This window comes from Panicum virgatum, chromosome 3N (assembly GCF_016808335.1).
Source record: "Panicum virgatum strain AP13 chromosome 3N, P.virgatum_v5, whole genome shotgun sequence".
NCBI lineage: Eukaryota > Viridiplantae > Streptophyta > Magnoliopsida > Poales > Poaceae > Panicum > Panicum virgatum.
This window is the reverse complement of record NC_053147.1, coordinates 65,282,194-65,302,075: the sequence shown is the minus strand read 5'-3', so window position 1 is coordinate 65,302,075 and position 19,882 is coordinate 65,282,194. Positions and strand designations below refer to the sequence as shown.

The following is a 19,882-nucleotide window of genomic DNA, read 5'->3' as shown; positions in this document are numbered from 1 at the left end:
TGATACTTTCTTCCTAACTGCATTTGCTCATGATGAAATAGTTGGCTGTCTTCAGGGAAACCATTCCCACGCCATCATTGCGCATAACCATTAGCCAAGGCTCGACTCAGTTGATCCATACGGGACTGGTTTAGATTCAAAATTCAAACTTCTAAAAGTATCACATCGAATATTGCGACACCTGCATAGAGAACTAAATATAGATAAAATAAAAAAAAACTAATTGCACAGTTTGCTATAAATTGCGAGACAAATCTAATAAGCCTAATTAGATCGTGATTAGACACTAAACTGCTACATTAGCACATGCTTTAATGAAAGATTAATTAAGACTTAATAGATTCATCTCGTGATTTCCCGTCCATCCGTATAATTAGTTTTATAATTAGATCATGGGTAGTCCTTCTAATCTTCGATTGAAAATTGCTACAGAAAATTCCGTCCAATTTTTTGATCTAAACAAGGCCATTATACAGTTTGAAATCGCAGCCTTGAAGGTCAGATCCACAGAACTGAAGTCATTTCCAGTGTTCAATTATTAGGAAACCAATCTCTCTGTTTTTTTCTTATTATCAAGCGATAAACGCCCCGGCTCATCTTGTCGGATGCTCAAGGCCCTCTCAGCTTGGAGCGCGAGTTCTCGCCGTGGCCTTTCGCTGGGGAGGTCGGAAAAGGAGGTGGAGGACGGTTTGCGGCGGCGGCGAGCGTGGCAAGCAGGCCGGCGGCCTTCTTCGGTGGCCGGGTCTCCGGCGCGGGGGAGCTCAGCTCGCCGGGGAGAGGGTGAGGAAACGACCAGCTGTGCAACACTGGACGGGTGGAAGTAAATGGGATCGGCGACCCATAATAAATCGGCCCACCAACCAGTGTCCTGTCCACCTCGAGCGAGCGTGACTAGTGGCACACTGGCACTCGGCCACACGCATCATGCCGGCGCCGCTGCTTGCTCACTCCCACTAGCAGCAGCTTCTGCCGCCGCGCCATGTGCTCGCAGCCTCCGCCTCCCGCGCACTGACCGCCGCCGCACCGACACGCCCACAGGCAGGCAGGCAGGCACCGCCGCGAGACCACCATGCGCCCGCCCCGCCGGCCGCCGCCCCCGTCCCCGGCGCCGTCCCCCGCGCCGCTCTCTCGCGACGCCAGCCATTCGCCGCCTTCTCCCTACGCGGCGGCGTTCGTGTCCTCCCCGGGCCCTGCGCCGGGTCCCGGCCCAGGTCCCGCGCCGGAGCCGCTCGCGGGCGGCGAGCGGCGGGCGGGCGGGAGCCTGAGCCCGCCGCTCATCGCGATGCTGGCGGTGGTGGGCGCGGCGCTGCTGGTGGTGCTGTACGCGCGCCTGGTGAGCCGGGTGTTCCGCGCGGCGCGGCGGCGGTGGCGCCGGCGCCGGCTGCGGCTGCTCATGGCTCCGGGCGGCGGCCCCTTCTCCCCCTCCTCCGCGCGCGGCGGCGGCGGCGACGGCTCCTTCGCGTCCTTCACCACCTACGACAACTACTACCACACCTTCTCGCCCTACTGCGGCCTCGACGCCGCCGCCATCAAGTCGCTGCCCTCGGCGCAGTACCTGGCGGCGGCGCGCGGGTCGGGGGCGTCCAGGGAGTGCGCCGTGTGCCTGCTCGAGTTCGCGGACGGCGACGAGCTCCGCGCGCTGCCGCTGTGCGCGCACGCCTTCCACGCCGACTGCATCGACGTCTGGCTCCGCGCGCACGCCTCCTGCCCGCTCTGCCGCGCCGCCGTCGCGCTCCCGCCGCCCGTCGCGTCGCCGCTCCACCGCGCGGCGCGGCGGGTGCGGCCCAGCCTCGACGACCTCCTCTTCTTCCACCCGGTCCCGCCCGACGCCGCCGCGCCGCCCGAGATCGCGCCGGCCAGCCCGGACCAGCTCCGCGGCGCCAGGGACTTGCTGCTGCTCAAGCGCTCCTACTCCTTCGGCTTCGAGCGCAGCCTCGCCGTGGAGGCCGCGTCCACGGCCTCCCCTCCCTGGCGCTACCGCGTCTCCTCCGCCGCCACCGGCGACGGCGCCACCTCCCGCGGCCGCAGCTTCTGGAGCAAGCGCTGGCCGTCCCCGTTCGGCGGCGGGGGCGGGGGCTCCGCGGCCGCCGCCCGCGTCTTCTCCTTCCGCTCGTACCGCTCCGCGGCGGGCAAGTCCTCCCCCTTCTCCCGCCGCCGCGGCCACGGCGGGGCCGGGAGCGGGTTCTTCATGTCGCTGGCGTCGGAGCCGCCCTCGATCCTGGGCGCGGCGAGGCGGGGCCGCGCGGCCGCCGCGTCCAGCCGGCTCCGGTGCGGGGACCCCGAGGCGCTGCTCTCGCCGGACCGGCTCCGCCGCTGACCCCGCCCGCCGCCGGCGGGGACGCGACCGCGCCGCGGTGGTGAGCGGATCTCGGTGGCGCGGTGGGCCTGGCGCCCGCGTGGGGGCGGGGGCGGGGCAGTAATGGCGCGAATAAATGCGAGGCCCTGCCTGCCAAGGTTTTAATGGCGGGAGGACGCGCGCCCAGAGCGAGCCGTGTCGCTTCCCGCAGCAGGCAACAGTGTCCCTGCCTCGGCTTGCCGCCGGTTTCAACTTTTTGCCCCTTCCTTTCTCCTCCGGCCCGCCAGCCAGCCGTCTGGCTTGACCAAGCGCGTGGACGCGGTGGTGGAAGGCCGTCCGATCAGAAAACGACGGCGGCGTCCGGCGGTTGACCGGAGCCGTCGTTTTCTCGCCGGACGGTCCGGCTCATCGGAGGGGATCGCGTACGGTTCCGTTGGTCTGGATGGACCGTTTTGTCCGTCTCTTGGCTCCGGTGTCGGCTTTGTGTGTTCCGAACTGTGTTTCAATGGTGTTAATTAATGTTAACTACTACCTTAGTATGCTTCTCAAAGTATTTAGCCGATCGAAATGGGAAAGCGTCGTTACTGTGATCATAGGAGGCTACACCTCATTTTTTTAATTACAAAGTACAATTCAAATACTTACAACACACGTAGTTTCATCTCTATAAATGAATGTATGTAAATTCTACCCTTTTAAGCATCGTCAAAGACTGAGTCGGCAGATCTTTAAGATTGAGAAGTCATCCGAGATTACAAGTTACGTTTTATCTCGTTGCAAGTAGCAGGAGTACAAAGTCGCACCCCTCCTGTTACTGCGTCGGGCATTTTGTTTTGCGAAAAAAGAAAATGAACCGACTACCAATATTCAAATCTTTATTTATTTTTTGGAACAAAATATTCAAACATTTAGAATTCGGCATTCTAGACCAGAACCAAAGACTCAAAAACAAAAATACAAGAGGTACCGATGGAAGTAGTAAGCTCGTAATTTGTGTAGCACTTGGACTAGGATCTCCCCGGCGGGCACGGCACGCGGCTCGTGTGAACCGGTGAAGCTACTGGGATCTGGAAGGAAAAAGGGAACCGCACCTAGGAAGGAGGAAGTGGGGGAGCGCCAAGCGCGGGGCGGCGTAAATTGGGTGTCGCGTAAAGCGGCGGCCCTGCGTCCGCGCACAGCCTGGGCTGCTGGCCCATCCGTCCCTCTCCCTCGTACCGCCGCCCAGTTGGCTCCGCTTCGGGTCAGATCGGGTCAAAACAGATCAGGCTGAAAGGCTGCTTGGTTTCTAGGAATTTATTATAAATCCTGTTACATCGAATATTATTCGGTACCAATTTGAAAGGCTAAAAATAATCTAATTATAAAACTAACCGCATAAACCTAGGATTTATTCGCTAATGAGCCTAATTAATTCATAATTATTATGTATTTAATGTAGCACCACATTGGCTAATTATGAACTAATTAGACTCATTAGATTCAATGTTTTAAATCGCTGGCTAAGACGTTTAGCGGCAGGGCTGCCGTTACGGCATTTAGCAGGCTAAATGCCATAGTGGCTGCCCTTTCTAGAAGCTATAGCGGTCTATAGCGGAAGCTATAGCCGGCTATTTACAACCTTGATTAGATTTGGCTCCTAAAAAATTTAGAATTTAGAAATTTATTTTGTCATCAATCTATGTTTAGTACGTCTAATTAACATCCAAACGTCCAATGGGACTGGGCTTATAACTTGCCTCAAGCTGCCAACTACTACCAAGCCTCAGCTTAAGGGCTGTTTGTTTCTCGGGGCTTATTATAAGCCCTGTTGCATCGAAATATTTCAGTGCAAATTTGAAAGATTAAACATAATTTAATTATAAAACTAATTGCATAAGCCTAGAGTTTATTCACGAGATGAATCTAATATGAGCCTAATTAATTCATAGTTAACACATATTTATTGTAGCATCACATGGACTAATTATGAACTAATTAGACTAATTAGATTTGTTTAGTGAAAAACTAGAAATTATAGAATTTATTGTCATTAACTTATGTTTAGACATTTGATGCGACGGAGCTTATAATAAGCCCTATAGTAACCAAACCAAACATCCGATGCGACAGAGCTTATAATAAGTCTTAGGGTAACCACTCATTCGCATGCTCTTTAGGTTAGTTTCACTATAAGTATTTGCTTACATATATAGCACAGTCATTATGAAGTGAGAGGATAGAGAGAGTGAGAGCAATGTTATCATTGTAACACTCATCTAGCTTGATTATCTAGTTTATTATTTTAGTAATTGTGCCAAACTGCCAATAATTGATTGTATTTAACGAGCCAAGCCAGTGACCGCCCGTGTAAGGCTATCTCCAACCATTCCCCCCATCCAACTCCCCCCAAACGTACTATTTACTATATTTTACTACCTCCATCCAAAAGATTCCTCCCCCTATAACTCATTCTCTCCAACCATTCCCCTCATATCTATTCCCTCTATATACTATCACTCATTAACTAACTATTTATTTATCGTTTTTGAATTTAAAAAAATCATACAGTATTTGTACTGTCATAATACACATTATCATCATGTTACGGGGCTCAAACGAGATTAATATTATGAAGAAACAGTGTAATTAGAGATATAGGGGGAGTTGAAACTCACTCTATATATGGAGGGAATTTCAACTCCCCCTTTATATAGGGGGAGCTTTGGGGGGAACCGTTGGATCGGATTTCCCCCAAAGCTCCCCCTATGTGGGGTGGGGGGCCATATACAGAGAACGGTTGGAGGTAGCCTAAGGCTTTCTCCAACCATTCCCCCCATCCAACTCCCCACAAACGTACTATTTACTATATTTTACTATCTCCCTCCAAAAGATTCATCCCCCCATAACTCCTTATCTCCAACCATTCCCCCCATATATATTCCCCCTATATACTATCACTCATTAACTAACTATTTATTTAACGTTTTTGAATTTTAAAAAAAATCATACAGTATTTATACTGTCATAATATACATTATCATCATGTTACGGGACTCAAACGGGATTAATATCGTGAAGAAACAGTGTGATTAGAGATATGGGGGGAGTTGGAACTCACCCTATATATGGGGGGAGTTTCAACTCCCCCCGTATATAGAGGGAGCTATAGGGGGAACCGTTGGATCGGATTTCCCCCTATAGCTCCCCGGATATGGGGTGGGGGGAGGGATGGGGGGCACCGTTGGAGCTAGCCTAACGCAGCAAGCAAGCAAAACAGTATAGTACGCCGTACGCAGCTCCACACAACTGCACACGTGAGAAGAGATGCTCCCAGCACGGAACCAATAAAACAGGCACACGTGGTGAATGACTGAATGTGTAGGGCGTTTTGGGTTCCCACCTTAAAATACATTTTTCTTTTCAAACGGTCAACATTTCTATAAATCCGTTTAAACCACAGAATTATTAAGAATTAATCCAACACAATAGCATCCGATGAACATATTTTATTGTTTTAAAATTCAACATTTTGAATAAACTAGATCAATATTTTAAATGTACTATTTCACATTTTTGCAATAAATACTGAACTAGTTTATCTGAAATGTTGGTTTAGCAATAACGAATTGAACTAAGTTTTAAAGTGTTAAGCTATGGTAGATGTACAGAATACCGAACTAATTTATCCAATAATATAGAAATCAAAATGCTGAGTCTTCTAAAATGTTTGTTAGATTGCAAATTACTGAACCAACTTTTTATGAAAATGCTGTTTGGAGAAGTCGGGCTGTTATTCTACCAGTTCGATGTATCGCTTCCTCTCTAATAGGGGTGTGATCAATAAAAGAATGGAGAGGCTCTGGCATTCTAAACTGTCTTTAAAACTTAAAATCTTTTGTGGCTAGCCATCCAGGGGAGATTACATACGGGGTAGCTTTAAAGGCAAAAAAAAGAAGGGTGATGTTAACTTCAATCTCTGCAACTCACCAGAAACGGTAGACCATGTTTTCTTCTAGTGTGTGATTCATTTTGTTTGGGCCAGTTTCAAAGAAGCTTTGAGGTGGGATAGAGTTCCTATTAGTCCTTTTTTTAGATAAGGGGAAACCGGCCTCCACTATCACATTGTGATAGCTTGCTGCCAAGAGTTCCTATTAGTCTAAGACATATCTTCGATTGTTGGATCCCGTTGGGGTGTAAAGATTATGATTTTAAACTCTTTACCTTTGTGATTATGATTTCAGCAACAAGTTGTCTGTAGTTTGTAGCTTCGCTTGCACTAGTAACCATGCAAAAAAAAAAAACCCGGCGCTTGCTTTCAGTCTTGGCCTTCCGAATCGCTGAGCTGTTAAAAGTGCAGTAGGCTCTAATAAATTGTACATCATAAACCGTCTTAGAGGAATACAGACTATTCGCTGTCCATTTCCAAACTATCTGGTCAGGATTATCTGTAAAATGCACCTCTTGCACCTTCTCCCATAGTAGTACAAATTCAGCCATGTGTGTTGGGTAGGAAGGGAAGGAAAAGCCCTCGCCACTTTTTTTAGAACCCTAGCCAGCTTTTCGAGCAGCAGAAGAGCAGAGCTCAACTAGTGGGCCGTTATGGACTTAGACTGGGCCGCTTGTTGGGTTAAGATACACAGACTTGCTGCGGGGCGGCAGGGGCTTTTCTACAAAAATTTTCGCGAAATTTTTACAGAAAAAGCCCCTGCCGCCCCGCAGCGGGGCGACCAGGTCCCGGCTGCCGGGAGCGGGGCGGCTGGGAATATTCTTGTAAATTTCGAAAACTAAAATATATTTTTGTAAAAAACGAAAATAAAAAAAACCGCCAGACTACCTGCCATCCGCATCGCGACCCAATTCATCGTCGCCTCGGTGCCTCCGCCGGCCGCCGCCGCAGCGCGCCGGCGAGCGTACGAAGGGGGGCGAATCCTCCCGCGCCTCGCGCGTGCCTCCAGAGCCTGCGACGGAGGGGGGCGCCAGCCATGGCCCTCCGGCCGTCAACCTCCTGCCACCGCGCCGCGCCCTTCGCTCCAGCCGCCGCCGCCTCGGCGCGCCCCCGGAGGGGGACCCTGTGCCTCGCGGCAGCCAGCAGGCCTGCCGCCGCGCTGCGGACCCGCCCCGACGCGGCAGGCCGGAGGAGGTACGCCCGCGCGGATAACCCCTCCCGTGACAGCTGCTCGCCGTTTTCGGGAGTTTAGGCGGTTCGATCGGTTCCCTCCTGGTCTTGTGCTGCCTGTCGAAACTCGAAAGCCCATTCCGTGGTGCAGTAGTATAAAATTAGCAAGTCTCTGGTCGATGCACAAGTGATTGCGCAGTCACTCTTCGATATTCAGATTTTCACGGTATCATTGGTTAATTTGTTACATATAAGTCCAATACTCAATCAAATACAGTGTGCAGCCCAAACTGCTCGTGAGTTTTGCTCCTTCCACACTGCCGGCCGTGGTGATGATGTTAGCTGTGTTGAGCAGGTGTGAGTGCTTCGACCTCCATCACCAGATAGTTCCTTACGCGGAGGCTTTCGCTTGGCAGAAGTCCATTGTTAAGAGGAGGATAGGGTTGCTGGCCAGTGGCGAGGATCCCTCGGACACCTTGATTGCTTTACAACATCCACCGGTTTATACGTTGGGCTCTGACAGCAACAGGGAATACCTCCATTTTAACAGGGAAGATGCTCCTTTTGAGGTCCATCAGATTGACCGTGGTGGGGAAGTGACGTATCATGGCCCTGGACAGGTATTTACCTATCAGCTATGTTTTTAGTGCTGCATATCTAGATGTGTTTTTCACAGCTCAATTCTCTGTTCACTGACTAGTCGCTTCTTAATTATGATTGTTGTTTAGTTATAGGTAGTAGTATATATAAACCCAGGATTGGTCATCTGCTCATTGTCAAATTCAGAATAAAGCTGACCTCTTACATGCATATTCATATTCAGTCTTTAGTTCGCAAATTCATATTCAGTCTTTAGTTCGCAAAATATATTTTTGCAGCTACCATGAGTGAGTATGTTATATCTGTGCTGCTTACACAGTACACCCCATTCTTTGTTTCCTTAGCTTGTTATGTACCCGATTCTCAATTTGCGGTACCACAAAGAGGATCTTCATTGGTACTTTAGGTCACTTGAAGAAGTGATCATCCGTGCACTGAAATCCGCATTCTTCATCAAGGCATCAAGGGTAGAAGGCCTCACAGGTGTTTGGGTTGGTATGAACTATCCTCTGGGAAATTTCAAGTACCTTGCCAAGTTTCCATTTTTTTCACCATTCATTGTGTCATTGAAATCCTATAATGCTTGTAAAATAAATTGTGCTGTTGGATCTCTAATGAATCCTCTCCATTTCCTCTCCAGGGGATCAAAAAGTTGCAGCGATAGGGATTCGTGGCACCCGGATGATAGTTTACCATGGTCTAGCACTAAACGTCACAACTGACTTAGCCCCCTTCAAACTGATTGATCCCTGCGGCATAAAGGATCGCGGTGTTGGGAGCATTAAGGCCATACTACAAAAGGAATCCGGTGGAAGAGAAATCGACGACAGGTTACTGATGGATATAGCATATAGCTCCTTGATGGAAGAGTTTGCTGAGATTTTCCAACTCAGTTTAGACATCAGCCCTCATTGCAGTTTTCAGTGAGACAACATTCTCATTCTCAGCCTACTGCCTGACGTTTCATTTTGGAGGCAGCATGGTTGCCGCAGCCGTTCGAGATGAATTTTGCCATATTTGCTGCAGTCCGCTCTGTATAGCAGTAGCACATCCATTCAGGTGCAGGATGTTTCTGGATTGGGTTTATTCGGCGCCCCCCTCTTGATGGTCTTCAGTGTTTATAGCATCATGTAGTGCTCGTTTGCTGTAAGTAACAGTTTATTAACCAATTCTTCCATACGACCCGAACCGGCATAAAAAATGGTGTCTATTGTTGTTTTGCATCATCCAACATTCTAAATCGAAAGTGTTATTCGTTTAAGTCCCGTTTTTTATGGAAGAACAAATGACTAGCCTCTCACAGAGACGACATTCTGTTTTCCTACGCAACGGTTTGAGACGGTTTTATACCATCAAGAACTCATCATCAACATGGTAGTGTGGCTATCAGTTTCACCATTGCAGCTACCTGCAAAAGAAAAATCACCATTGATGCTAACTTAAAATAATAGCTTTGTCTAAAAAAATGGTTCTAGTTATTTTCTAGTTAATGGCTGTGATCACTGGATCAGATCAGCCATTAACGTTGGTTGGCAGCAAAAGTTCAGGATCCTGCACCAACAATCATCATCGGAGGGAGGACACCTTTCAATCCATCGCTTAGATGGGCTGCAGGCTGCAGCCCAACATCGAGCCCACTCTCTTATTATATATATATAAAAAAATCAAATCCCCGCAAGAGTCTTTCGACGCCAAGTGGCCTTCTTCCTCCTCGCCTCGGTGCCGGCCGCTCGCCGCCGCCGCCGCCGCGCAGGGAGCACGGAAGGAGCGAGTCCCATCCCTCGCGCGTGATCCAACGCCGCGCGGCGCCATGGCTATTCCGGCCGCCTCGTCATCCTACTGCCCCTCGTCCCCCGCGACCTTTGCAGCGGCCACCTGGGCGCGCCCCCGGAGGGGACGGAGCCTGTGCCAAGTGGCAGCTGGCGGCCGCCATGGCCCTACACCCGTCAACTGGAGGGAAACGGCGCTGCAGCCCCGACCAGCCGCCGTCGACAGGAGGAGGTAGGGCTTCAACAGTTCAAACTGCTTCGCGATCTAGTTCTGTCAGATTGATGAAGCTGCCTGTACTGAAACAGGTGCGACTGCTTCGATCTGCATCAGCAGATAGTTCCTTTTGCGGAGTCCCAGGCTTGGCAGGAGTCCATTGTCGCGAGAAGGAAAGGGTTGGCAGGCAGAGGCGAGGATCACTCGGACACCTTGATTGCTTTGCAGCACCCACCTGTTTTCACACTGGGCAATGGCACCACCGAGGAATGCCTCCATTTCGACAAGGAAAATCCTCCCTGCGATGTTCATCGCGTTGACCGTGCTGGGAAAGCCACGTACCATGGCCCCGGACAGGTATTTTTTTTAATCTATATCCAATGTCCACAGCTGCACTTCATAGTATTTTTGTACTTGAACCTTGGTTATGTGTTTCATGGGGAAAAAAACATATGGTCCCTGTTTAAGCCTAATAGATAGATCCTGAATTATAAGCCTAATAGATAGATCCTGAATTTTAAGCCTAATAGATAGATCCTGAATTTAAAAATACCTTTTGCAATTATTATGAATGAACACAGCATATCTGTGTTTCTTACAGGCGTTTCTTTTTCTTTAGCTTGTTATGTACCCAATCCTCAATCTGTGTTATCACGGAAAGTATCTTGATTTATACCAAAGATCACTTGAAGAAGTGATCATCCGTGCACTGCACTCTGCGTTCTCTATCAAGGCATCGAGGGTAGATGGCCTCACTGGTGTTTGGGTTGGTATGTGCTATCGTCCGGAAATTTCAAGTCCATTACCTTGTTTCCGATCGTTTCACTATTCCTTTTTTTCATTTGTTACTTTTTATTTCTAATGGTTAGTATAATTAACTATGGCACTGATACTAATATAAATCGCCTCCGTTTTCAATCTAGGGGATCAGAAAGTTGCATCAATAGGGATTCATGTGGTCTTCCCTCGATATATAACTTGTCAGGGCGTCGCACTAAACGTCACAACTGACTTATCCCCATTTGAAATGATTGTTCCCTGTGGCATAAAGGGCTGCTGCATGGGGAGCATTAAGGAGATATTACAAAAGGCATCTGATGGAAGAGGAATTGATGAAACATCACTGATGGATCAAGCATATAATTCTTTGATCAAAGAGTTTGCTGAAGTCTTCAAACTCTCTCTAGACCACAGCCCTAATTGGAGTCTTCAGCAGAGCAATGATTTCAACAAACTGAACAGTGTTTTATTGGATTTTTGTAGAAGCCAGAAATCAGTACAAGTTGATAGCAGAGACAAAAATTACTTATGATAAGCAGATAACAGAGGCAAACATTATTTTCTCAAAGTGTAAGCTCCTTCAATCGAATAGTGGCAAAACTAGTGATCTCTTTGCATTCAATTCAAGCTTTTGCTTCACCTGCAAAACAAGCACAGGAGTCAGTCCAGCAAATTGGTTAGCTGCTGGATATTGGACAGGCGAAAAATTCAGCAAGGTAATTGACCTTCTTTCGCGGTTGATGTGGATCCTTCTGCCTTTGTGTCGACGCCTGGCCATGATTTGCAGGTGCAGTGCTTCCCCTTCTCGATACCGTCATAGACGGATGCGACATGTTTGCCACAGCCATTCCAGGTGAACTTGCCGCATCTGCTGCACTCCACCTTGTAGCACATCTTCGCTTGTTTCAGATGTAGGACAAGGAGGCTGTTTCAGTTTCTGGAGATGGTTTCTTCTGTATCTTCATCACTTCAGTATTTATAGCTTCACCACATGTCCCTCTTGTTTCTTGTAAAAATTAGTGCAGCTCAGGTCGGCTGCGTGCCTACCATAGCGTTCCTCAAAAAAAAAAATCAGTGTAATTGGTGAAGGAAACAAAGTGCGGATGTTGTTCTTCTTGCGTCATTACTTTGTGGATGATAAAACTAAGGTCATTCCCATTTTCCCAATGCGCATCTTGGTATACAGCTCTGTTCTGAGGTCTCTTGCCTGCATGGTAAACAACGAAGGTAACCAAAGATGCCATTTTGTGATGCAGTACATCACATATTTTCATGTAACTACTTATACAAGGGAACATATCTGGTGCAAACTAAGGACCTCGTGCAAACCCATGCAAACCTATCAAAAAAAGTTTCAAAATTTTTTGAAAAAAATCATGAATATGCTTCTCAGCTTACCTCATCTATATATAAAATTTCATGGTCAAATTCATCTTACTCTAAAAATTACAAAAAAGACAAATTTTCTAACAATAGTAATGGTTCAAATACATCTCAAATTTGTCTTTTTTGTAACTTCTAGAGTAAGATGAATTTGACCATGAAATTTTGTATATAGATGAAATAAGCTGAGAAGCACATTCATGGTTTTTTTCAGAATTTTTTGAAACTTTTTTTAGTAGGTTTGCACAGGTTTGCACGAGATCCTTGGTTCACCAGATACGTTGCCCTTATCTTATACAACAATGGATGTTATCTTGTACAATGAATTCTATACTAGAGAAAATGAGCGAGAGAACAAAAATTTTAGTAAATAAATTACATTGTTTTCCTCGTCAATGTACAAGAACTAGCTTATGCAACAAAGCGTGGCATGGAGCCGTTGGTCGACGGCGAGCTTTGGTCGCTGACCCACACCTCCTGCACCGACACCGGCGAGACCACCGCCTTCTCCCCCACCGTGTCCGGGCCGTCCAAGCTCACGTCGACCTGGACGTCCACGTCCAATGTAGGCCGCCTGAGCCTGGGCGCACCAGGGTCGTCGGAATCGGAGTCCGCAGGGGCGGCGTCCCTGATCTGCCGCAGCTCGGCGGCCACCTCGCTCATGGCCGGCCGGGCGTCCTTGTGGAACGCCAGGCACCGGAACGCCAGCTCGCTGACGTGCCGGACCGACTCCATGACCCACTCCTCGCCGCCGTCGAGGATGGCCGGGTCGACGATCTCGGCGACCCTGCCCTTGGCGATGCGGTCGAGCGCGAGGGAGGCGAGGTTGATCTCGGCGGGCGGGCGGTCGAAGTCGACGACCTTCATGGCGGTGATGAGCTCGAGCAGCACGACGCCGAAGCTGTAGACGTCGCTCTTGTCGGAGAGGTGGAAGTTCTGGTGATACTCCGGGTCGAGGTACCCGGGCGTGCCCTGCGGCGCGGTGGAGACGTGCGAGCGCGAGGCCTCGCCGAGGCGGTCGGCGGCGCGGGACAGGCCGAAGTCGGCGAGCTTGGGGCGGAGGGCGGCGTCGAGGAGGATGTTGCTGGACTTGACGTCGCGGTGGAAGATGGGGGGCCGCACGCCGTGCAGGTACGCGATGGCGGCGGCCGTCTCGGCGGCCACGCCGAGCCGCGCGCGCCACGGCAGGCGGCGGCGGCCGCCGTCGAGCAGGTGCTGCGAGAGCGTGCCGTTGGGTACGTACTCGTAGACGAGGATCTGCTCGCCGCGGTCGAGGCAGCAGCCGAGGAGGCGCACCAGGTTCGGGTGGCTCACCGAGGAGATGAGCTTGATCTCGTTGAGCAGCAGCGCCGCCGCCGCCGCGTCGTCGTCCTCGTGGTGGTAGCGGCAGCGCAGGCGCTTGATGGCCACCAGCGCCGGCGCGCTGCCCGGGAGCTTGCCGACGTACACGGTGCCGTAGGCGCCCGTGCCCAGGCGGTGCGTGTGGGAGAAGGAGTTGGTCGCGCGCGCCACCTCGCCGTACGAGTACACCGGCACGCCGCTCGACGTCGCCGCCTCCGACAGCAGCCGCATCACCGCCAGCCGCTCCGAGCCGGACCGCCCGGCCCGGCACCGCCGGCATTGCACCCAGCACAGCACGAGCGCGCCGCCAGCCGCCGCGACGGCCGCCATAACACCTGCCGTTGAAATCGACGACGGTTAACTTAATCTGATCACACTGAATAATTTACCGTAACCAAATCCAATTCGTTCGTCAGATTTTCTATCTAGTTTCTACTGTTGAGAAATATTCTTGGTCCAACAAAAGCCATAAAATTCTCGCCATCAAAAGGGATTGTTTTTGTTTCATTTTTGTATGCTAGTTTTGTGGTTTCAAAACGAACAATAAAAGGTCAAAGTCTGCGATCAGATCAACGTGCATGAAACTGCACGTAACCGGCAGAGAAAAAAATGTGACGAGACGAATTGACTTGACCCAGAGCATCTGATTGTTCTCACCACGCCGTACGAAACAGGGTTAGAATCTGTCGGAGACTACTGCAAGGAGTACATGTGACAAGCAGTAAAAGTCAAGCAGAAGAGTTCGAATTTTTACCTGCAACTACGAGGAGAGTCTTCTTCTTGGGACGCTCTGCCAGGGAAAAAAAAAGGGACAAGAGGAGGAGGATTAATACAATGAAATGCTATAAAGTTGTTTACTGTTTTTTATGAAAAAAAGGCTGTAGTGCGTCAGTGCGTGGACTCGGTAAGATCATAAATTAGGGGCAGGTTTCAGGTACTTGGTGGCAGTTGGTTGGTTTTCTGTTAACGAGTAAAAATGAGTATGACCTGTCTGACTCAATGCTTCAGACAGATTCATACTGTTTATTTTAAGATATTGCCCAGATTGGTTGGCTCTTGCACTCTTGCGATTACTAGTATTTTTCTTCTTCTCACTAGCATAAGAATGCTTCCTTTTCAACCACCAACAAGAGAAAAAGAAAAGCAATATATAATTTCTTGCCAGCTAGATGTAGGTTGTCCCTTGAGAAAACTCAACTGAAAAAATTCAACATACAATTTCTTGGACCAGGAAGAGTCACCCTTGAAACATAATAACCGGATTTCTTAATTCCTAGTTTAGGGCGGCGCTTTATATATATATATATATATATATATATATATATAGACACACACTCAGGAAGGCGGGTTGAATTGAAGAAAGAATTTTGTGAGGAAATGAAATTACGCCTCATTTACACTGAAAAAGGTTGTTCCAGGTCAAACAAGGATTCCTATGCGTCCACTTATTGCCGCAGGGATCAGTGTCGCTAGCAATAGCATGCTGCATGATACAGCCTGTATAAACTCAAGGTTGCTGATTGTCAACCCCCGTCACCATCTTTGAACCCTCGAGTTTATAATTATTATAGGACTACATGTCTAAATGATGAGAAACCTAAAAATGACAATATTAATTCTTGGGACAGATCGTTTTTTTTTTGAAAATTTAAAATGGTACTTAAAACTATGGGTAAAGTGCATTTTATATGCAGAATTATACTGCTGGAATGCTGGATAATAAGGGTGCAAATAGAGAAGTAGTATAAATATTTAAACTAAGGAGGATCGGAGATAGATCTAAAGTTCACCCATTTACATCTTACTGATGAATTTGATTAAATCTGAACTATTTTAGAAATTAATAAAGTGATGCCACTATGACTACATCAAAGCTAACATAATTTGGGAGGTGGGTGTGAATTATGATGGACTAGCTCGCGCATGTGATTGACCGTAGGGAGCGAGGAGGGAGGACTTTCCGGGTGAGGCTGACGTGGCCACGCCCGAATGGCCAAGGGAGAAGGAAGGAAAGGAACCAACCCGCGTCGAAGTGGCACCCCTCGCCGGCGGCGAACCCGTCGCCGGACATTCCGTCCACCAGGCACGCGCACCGGTGGCCCGGCGCCCCGCTCGGCGTCACCACGTCGTGGCACGTCGCGTTCTGCGCGCACCGGGCGCCGCCGCCGCCGGTGGCGTTCGCGCACGCCCCGTCGAGCCACCAGCCCAGCTCCGCCACGGCGAGCTCCAGCGACGGCACTCCCTCTCCCAGCTGCTCGCCCCAGTACACCGTCGCCGTGAGCGCGTCCTCGCACCGGGATTCGTTGACGGCCGTCCAGTTCAGGAACTGGCCCTGCCCCCTCGCCGCCTCGTCGCTGCCCGCCGCCGGCTGCGCCGAGGCCACGCACGTCCAGTTGGCGACGCCGGAGCCGCACTGCGGCGTGCTGAGGTTCACGGAGGTGAAGGTCGCGGGCAGGACCACGGAGCAGTTGGAGGGCGAGGGGGCGCGGCAGCCGCCCCGGAGGAAGAGCGTGGTGCGGGACGAGACGTCGTAGCGGGCGCCGCGGAGCGACGCCGACGCCTCGCGGACGGTGCGGTTGCACGAGAGCGCGAGGGAGACGAGGAAGGTGGAGCTGGTGGAGTTGAACGAGACGACCGGGTACGGCGCCGCCGCGGTGCTGCGCGGGAGGTGGGGCGTGGAAGTGGTGGCGTTGCAGCCCAGGAGGATGGGGCAGTCGCCGGAGAAGCCGAAAGGGTACGGCGCGACGAAGCTGCCGCCGCACCGGCGGTCGCACCGGCCGCCGCCGGCGCCGGCGGTCGCGCAGAAGGTAGCATGGGGGAGGAAGAGGAAGAGGAAGAGGAAGAGGAGGAAGAGCTGCTGGCGCATGTAGGCAGCCAGTTCAGACTACTGGTCTCTGCTCTTGCGTGTAAACTCAATTTAATTTTCGATGGCTTGCTCAGATCGTCCTAGCTACGCCTGCCTAATATTACAAAGCTGCGACATGGCAATGGAGAGGGAGAGACGATAGCCGCGTGGACAATTTGACTGGAGAGACAGAGAGACGGGGAGGAAGAGGAACAGCCGGAGGAAGAAGACGGGTGGTTGGAAGGCAAGCTTGATTAGTCAGTCAGAGAGTATGAATGGTCAATCCTGTAAAAGAAAAACCTATTTTGATTCACCGGAATTATATTGTTTTCGCTGCGTACCCTCGTGAACTGAGAATCCTTGCACACCTTGACTTGCCTTTCCCTGATCATGGCTGCTCTGGCATGCGTACGAGTCCTGGGCTCTTACCACTGAGTTATTTCAAATTGTTTCGTCAAGTTTTAAATTTTTTCGACAACGTTGATCTTGGGATATTGAACTCTTTTAATGATATATAGTATGTCTCTATTCGGCTGGCTGTGACTGGCTTCTAGTTGGTAGCTGGTGTTGATTTGTTATGAGAGAAAAGTAATATTGGTTGGCTGATGCTAACAGAGATAATCTCATGTCATTCTAAAAACTACGAGCGAACAACGAGATTGGAGCATGGGGTTTGGGCTGTTCAACGCAAAGTTATGAAAGTTTTAAGAAAGATGTCTGGAAGGAAGATTAGCTTAACGGTGGTAGTGGGTGGGATGATTGAGATCGCAGGTGATGGAAAAGACTATAGAGCTACCTTGAACTTACCTTAAGGGAACAAAGAGGTATTGTCCGGAATTCCCTATAATGATTGCAAAAACTGAATTTTACTTCGTTACAAATTGTAGATCATTTTGCAAATTTAGATATATATATAATTTTATTATGTACTTAGATAAATAATTATCTAGATATATATAGTAAAAGTTATGCATCTAGATTTGCTAAAATGATCTACAATTTCAAACGGATGGGAGGAAGTTGTTCATTTAAATTTTAGAGCAAAGTCGTGTATCTCATCCACTTCGCCTCTAAACTCAAGTTCATCCATCGCCTCTCACAAAGGGCCAATTTAGTCCCTCGGTCCGGCCGGATACCAACATAACTTGGTGGTTTAGTGAGTAAACTATGATTAGCCACTAGTAGCTCGCTCGCTCATGAAATCAATTCCCGCGAGGACTTCCGGGTGCGGCTGACGTGGCATAAGTGGGCCCCACTTACCCACACTAACACTACGGCTAGAGACACCCACTGCGGCACGTATGCATCCGTGATGACAGATGACGACGCTAGAGCAGCAATGAATGATTAGGGAAGCACTCACCAGCCGCCGCCACGCCGAAGCGGCACCCCTCGCCGGCGACGAACCCGTCGCCGACCATCCCGTCGCGGCACGCGCAGCGGTGCCCCCACGCCCCGTCCGGCGTCACGACGTCGCGGCACGTCGCGTTCGCCGCGCACCGGCCGGCGGCGGCGGCGGTGGCGTTGCCCGTGTCGTCGCACCTCCCGTCGAGCCACCACCCCAGCTCCGCGACGCCGAACTCCACCGACGGAACCCCCTGCGGCGTGTCCCCGTACAGCGCCGCCGTCAGCGCGTCCAGGCACCCGGCGGCCTGCACCGTCTCCCACCGCATGAACTGGCCCTCGCCCCGCACCGCCGCGGCGCTGCTCGGGTCCGGCGGCGCCGAGGTCACGCACGTCCAGGCCGTGCCGTTGCGGCCGCCGCCACCGCCGCACCCCGGCGTGCGGAGCAGCTTCGCCATGAGGTCCGACGGGACGGTGCAGTTGGAAGCGGCCGCCGGCGCGCCGGCGCCGCAGCCGCCGCCGACGAAGATCCCCGTGCGGGAGGAGACGCCGTAGCCGGCGCCGCTGAGCGACGCCCTCGTCTCGGCGACGGTGCGGCCGCAGGAGGTCGCGACGGAGACGACCAAGGTGGAGGCGTTGGGGTCGAAGGACAGGATCGGGTACGGCGGCGCGGCGCCGCGCGGGAGGAGCGGCGCGCCGGCGGTCTGGTTGAAGGCCAGGATGATGGGGCAGTCGCCGGAGAAGCCGAAGGGGTAGGGGACGACCTTGCCGCCTCGCCGACGGTCGCACCCGCCGCCCCCGCCGGCGGCGGCGTCGGCGAAGAAGGTTGCATGGGGGATCGAGAGGAACAGGAGGAGGAGAAGGGGGGACATGTAGGCAGCCAGCTCACTCTGCTGGTCTCCGCTCTTTCCCTGGAGTACCTTGGATGGCTTGGTGGTTAGCTAGTGGTCGTCTAGTATTGGAAAGCTGGGACATGCCAATGGAGGGGAGAGAGTCGGAGACGATGGGCGCGTGCTGTGGGCGCAATAGGGCCAGGGAGAGGAAGAGGGAGAAGAAGATGGATCATTGGCAGGTAATAAGCTTGATTGATCAGTCAATAAGAGTATATGGTCAGGTCAAGAAAACACATTCTGAAAAAAAACATTTTTTCCTCCTTCCGTGATGATGATTCCCCGAATTGTTTTTGCTGCTCTTTTGACTCACTGCAGAGTGCAGACCCGTGAATTGAGAATCCCTCGCAGTTGCAGACCTGGCCTTCCCTGGGGCGTATAATCTGGGCTGTTACGGGTGTGTTGATCAGTGGCTCGTGGCGGGCTGGCGGCTATCGAGCAGCACTAGCAGCCTCACTGAAGTATTCAAACCCTTTTTTTTAGGTCATGGCTCGCATCCTCCTGAGTCCTGACTGCGGTCATCGAGGGAGGATAATCTCACATTCTGAAAATGTTTATGTGTCGGGAGATTGTTCGGGTCGCTGTGACGTCTGTAACCTCTGACCCTCTACGCACCGGCCACCGGCAATATGGTATTCTACTATTCTGACCAAGGTTCTAAAAAACACTAGACGCTAGGCGAACGCTTGCCTATGGTTTAGAGTTTTTTGTGATTAAACGTAGATTGAACATGATTAAACGTGTGTTGCGATTAAACGACACTGTGATTAAACGCAACGCTTGGCCACCGTTCAGCGTTTAATCAAGATTAAACGATGTTTAAAAACATTTTTTAGAACACTGATTCTGACTGAAGCATGAATTGCTCCCTGTCGGTAGAGATTACAGTTGGATGGGGGAGGATGAAGGCGACGATGAGATTGGGTTGAGTGAGTGACCCAGCCTCCTTGTCACCAATTGGCACTAAAATTTTATGGGTCGGTCCAATGAATAATTACACCAAACTTTCAGTTTTTGGTACTGAATCATTAGATCGATCCAGTAAAATCTGCATCCGGAAGAATATTAGACGACACAGCTACTATCAGCAGCAGCAGTAGTCTCTATGGTCTAATCTAAGCGGCTTTTAGCAATGATATGATCTGTGTGGGGCTGATCGACCAGTCGAGCTCTAGCTGCTACCAGCTCGCCAAGTTGGATGGTCGACCGACCCGACGACGATGGCATCTGTCCGCCACGTCGCGTTCCGGCCCGGCCGGCCCCTGTATGTAGTAGCCCCGGCCGGCCCCTGTATGTAGTAGCCTCCGGCCGCCGGGACATGTACT

At 50.9% G+C, this 19,882-nt stretch overlaps 4 protein-coding genes across 5 annotated transcripts; 3 read left to right on the top strand and 1 right to left on the bottom strand.

Annotated features, from left to right (window-relative positions):
* Positions 1-501: 501 nt before the first annotated feature.
* LOC120666797 (RING-H2 finger protein ATL65-like) lies at positions 502-2,934 on the top strand. The gene has a single exon (XM_039946745.1). The coding sequence runs from the start codon at positions 1,070-1,072 to the stop codon at positions 2,315-2,317; it is 1,248 nt and encodes a 415-aa protein (XP_039802679.1). The 5' UTR covers positions 502-1,069; the 3' UTR covers positions 2,318-2,934.
* A 4,170-nt stretch (positions 2,935-7,104) lies between these two features.
* On the top strand, positions 7,105-9,252 carry LOC120666800 (octanoyltransferase LIP2p, chloroplastic-like). The gene is made up of 4 exons (XM_039946747.1): positions 7,105-7,415; positions 7,747-8,011; positions 8,336-8,486; positions 8,632-9,252. The coding sequence occupies exons 1-4, from the start codon at positions 7,258-7,260 to the stop codon at positions 8,916-8,918; spliced, it is 861 nt and encodes a 286-aa protein (XP_039802681.1). The 5' UTR covers positions 7,105-7,257; the 3' UTR covers positions 8,919-9,252.
* A 415-nt stretch (positions 9,253-9,667) lies between these two features.
* On the top strand, positions 9,668-11,937 carry LOC120666799 (octanoyltransferase LIP2p, chloroplastic-like). The gene is made up of 4 exons (XM_039946746.1): positions 9,668-9,992; positions 10,067-10,331; positions 10,594-10,744; positions 10,898-11,937. The coding sequence occupies exons 1-4, from the start codon at positions 9,802-9,804 to the stop codon at positions 11,284-11,286; spliced, it is 996 nt and encodes a 331-aa protein (XP_039802680.1). The 5' UTR covers positions 9,668-9,801; the 3' UTR covers positions 11,287-11,937.
* A 464-nt stretch (positions 11,938-12,401) lies between these two features.
* LOC120666791 (wall-associated receptor kinase-like 21) lies at positions 12,402-18,886 on the bottom strand. 2 transcript variants are annotated; one of them, XM_039946731.1, is made up of 3 exons: positions 17,687-18,886; positions 14,233-14,268; positions 12,402-13,813 (listed from the first exon to the last, which is right to left on the bottom strand). In XM_039946731.1, the coding sequence occupies exons 1-3, from the start codon at positions 18,537-18,539 to the stop codon at positions 12,549-12,551; spliced, it is 2,154 nt and encodes a 717-aa protein (XP_039802665.1). In that variant the 5' UTR covers positions 18,540-18,886; the 3' UTR covers positions 12,402-12,548. The 2 variants fall into 2 exon arrangements, with proteins under 2 accessions (XP_039802665.1, XP_039802666.1); XM_039946732.1 differs by lacking the exon at positions 17,687-18,886 and adding an exon at positions 15,501-17,679.
* Between the last annotated feature and the right edge of the window lie 996 nt (positions 18,887-19,882).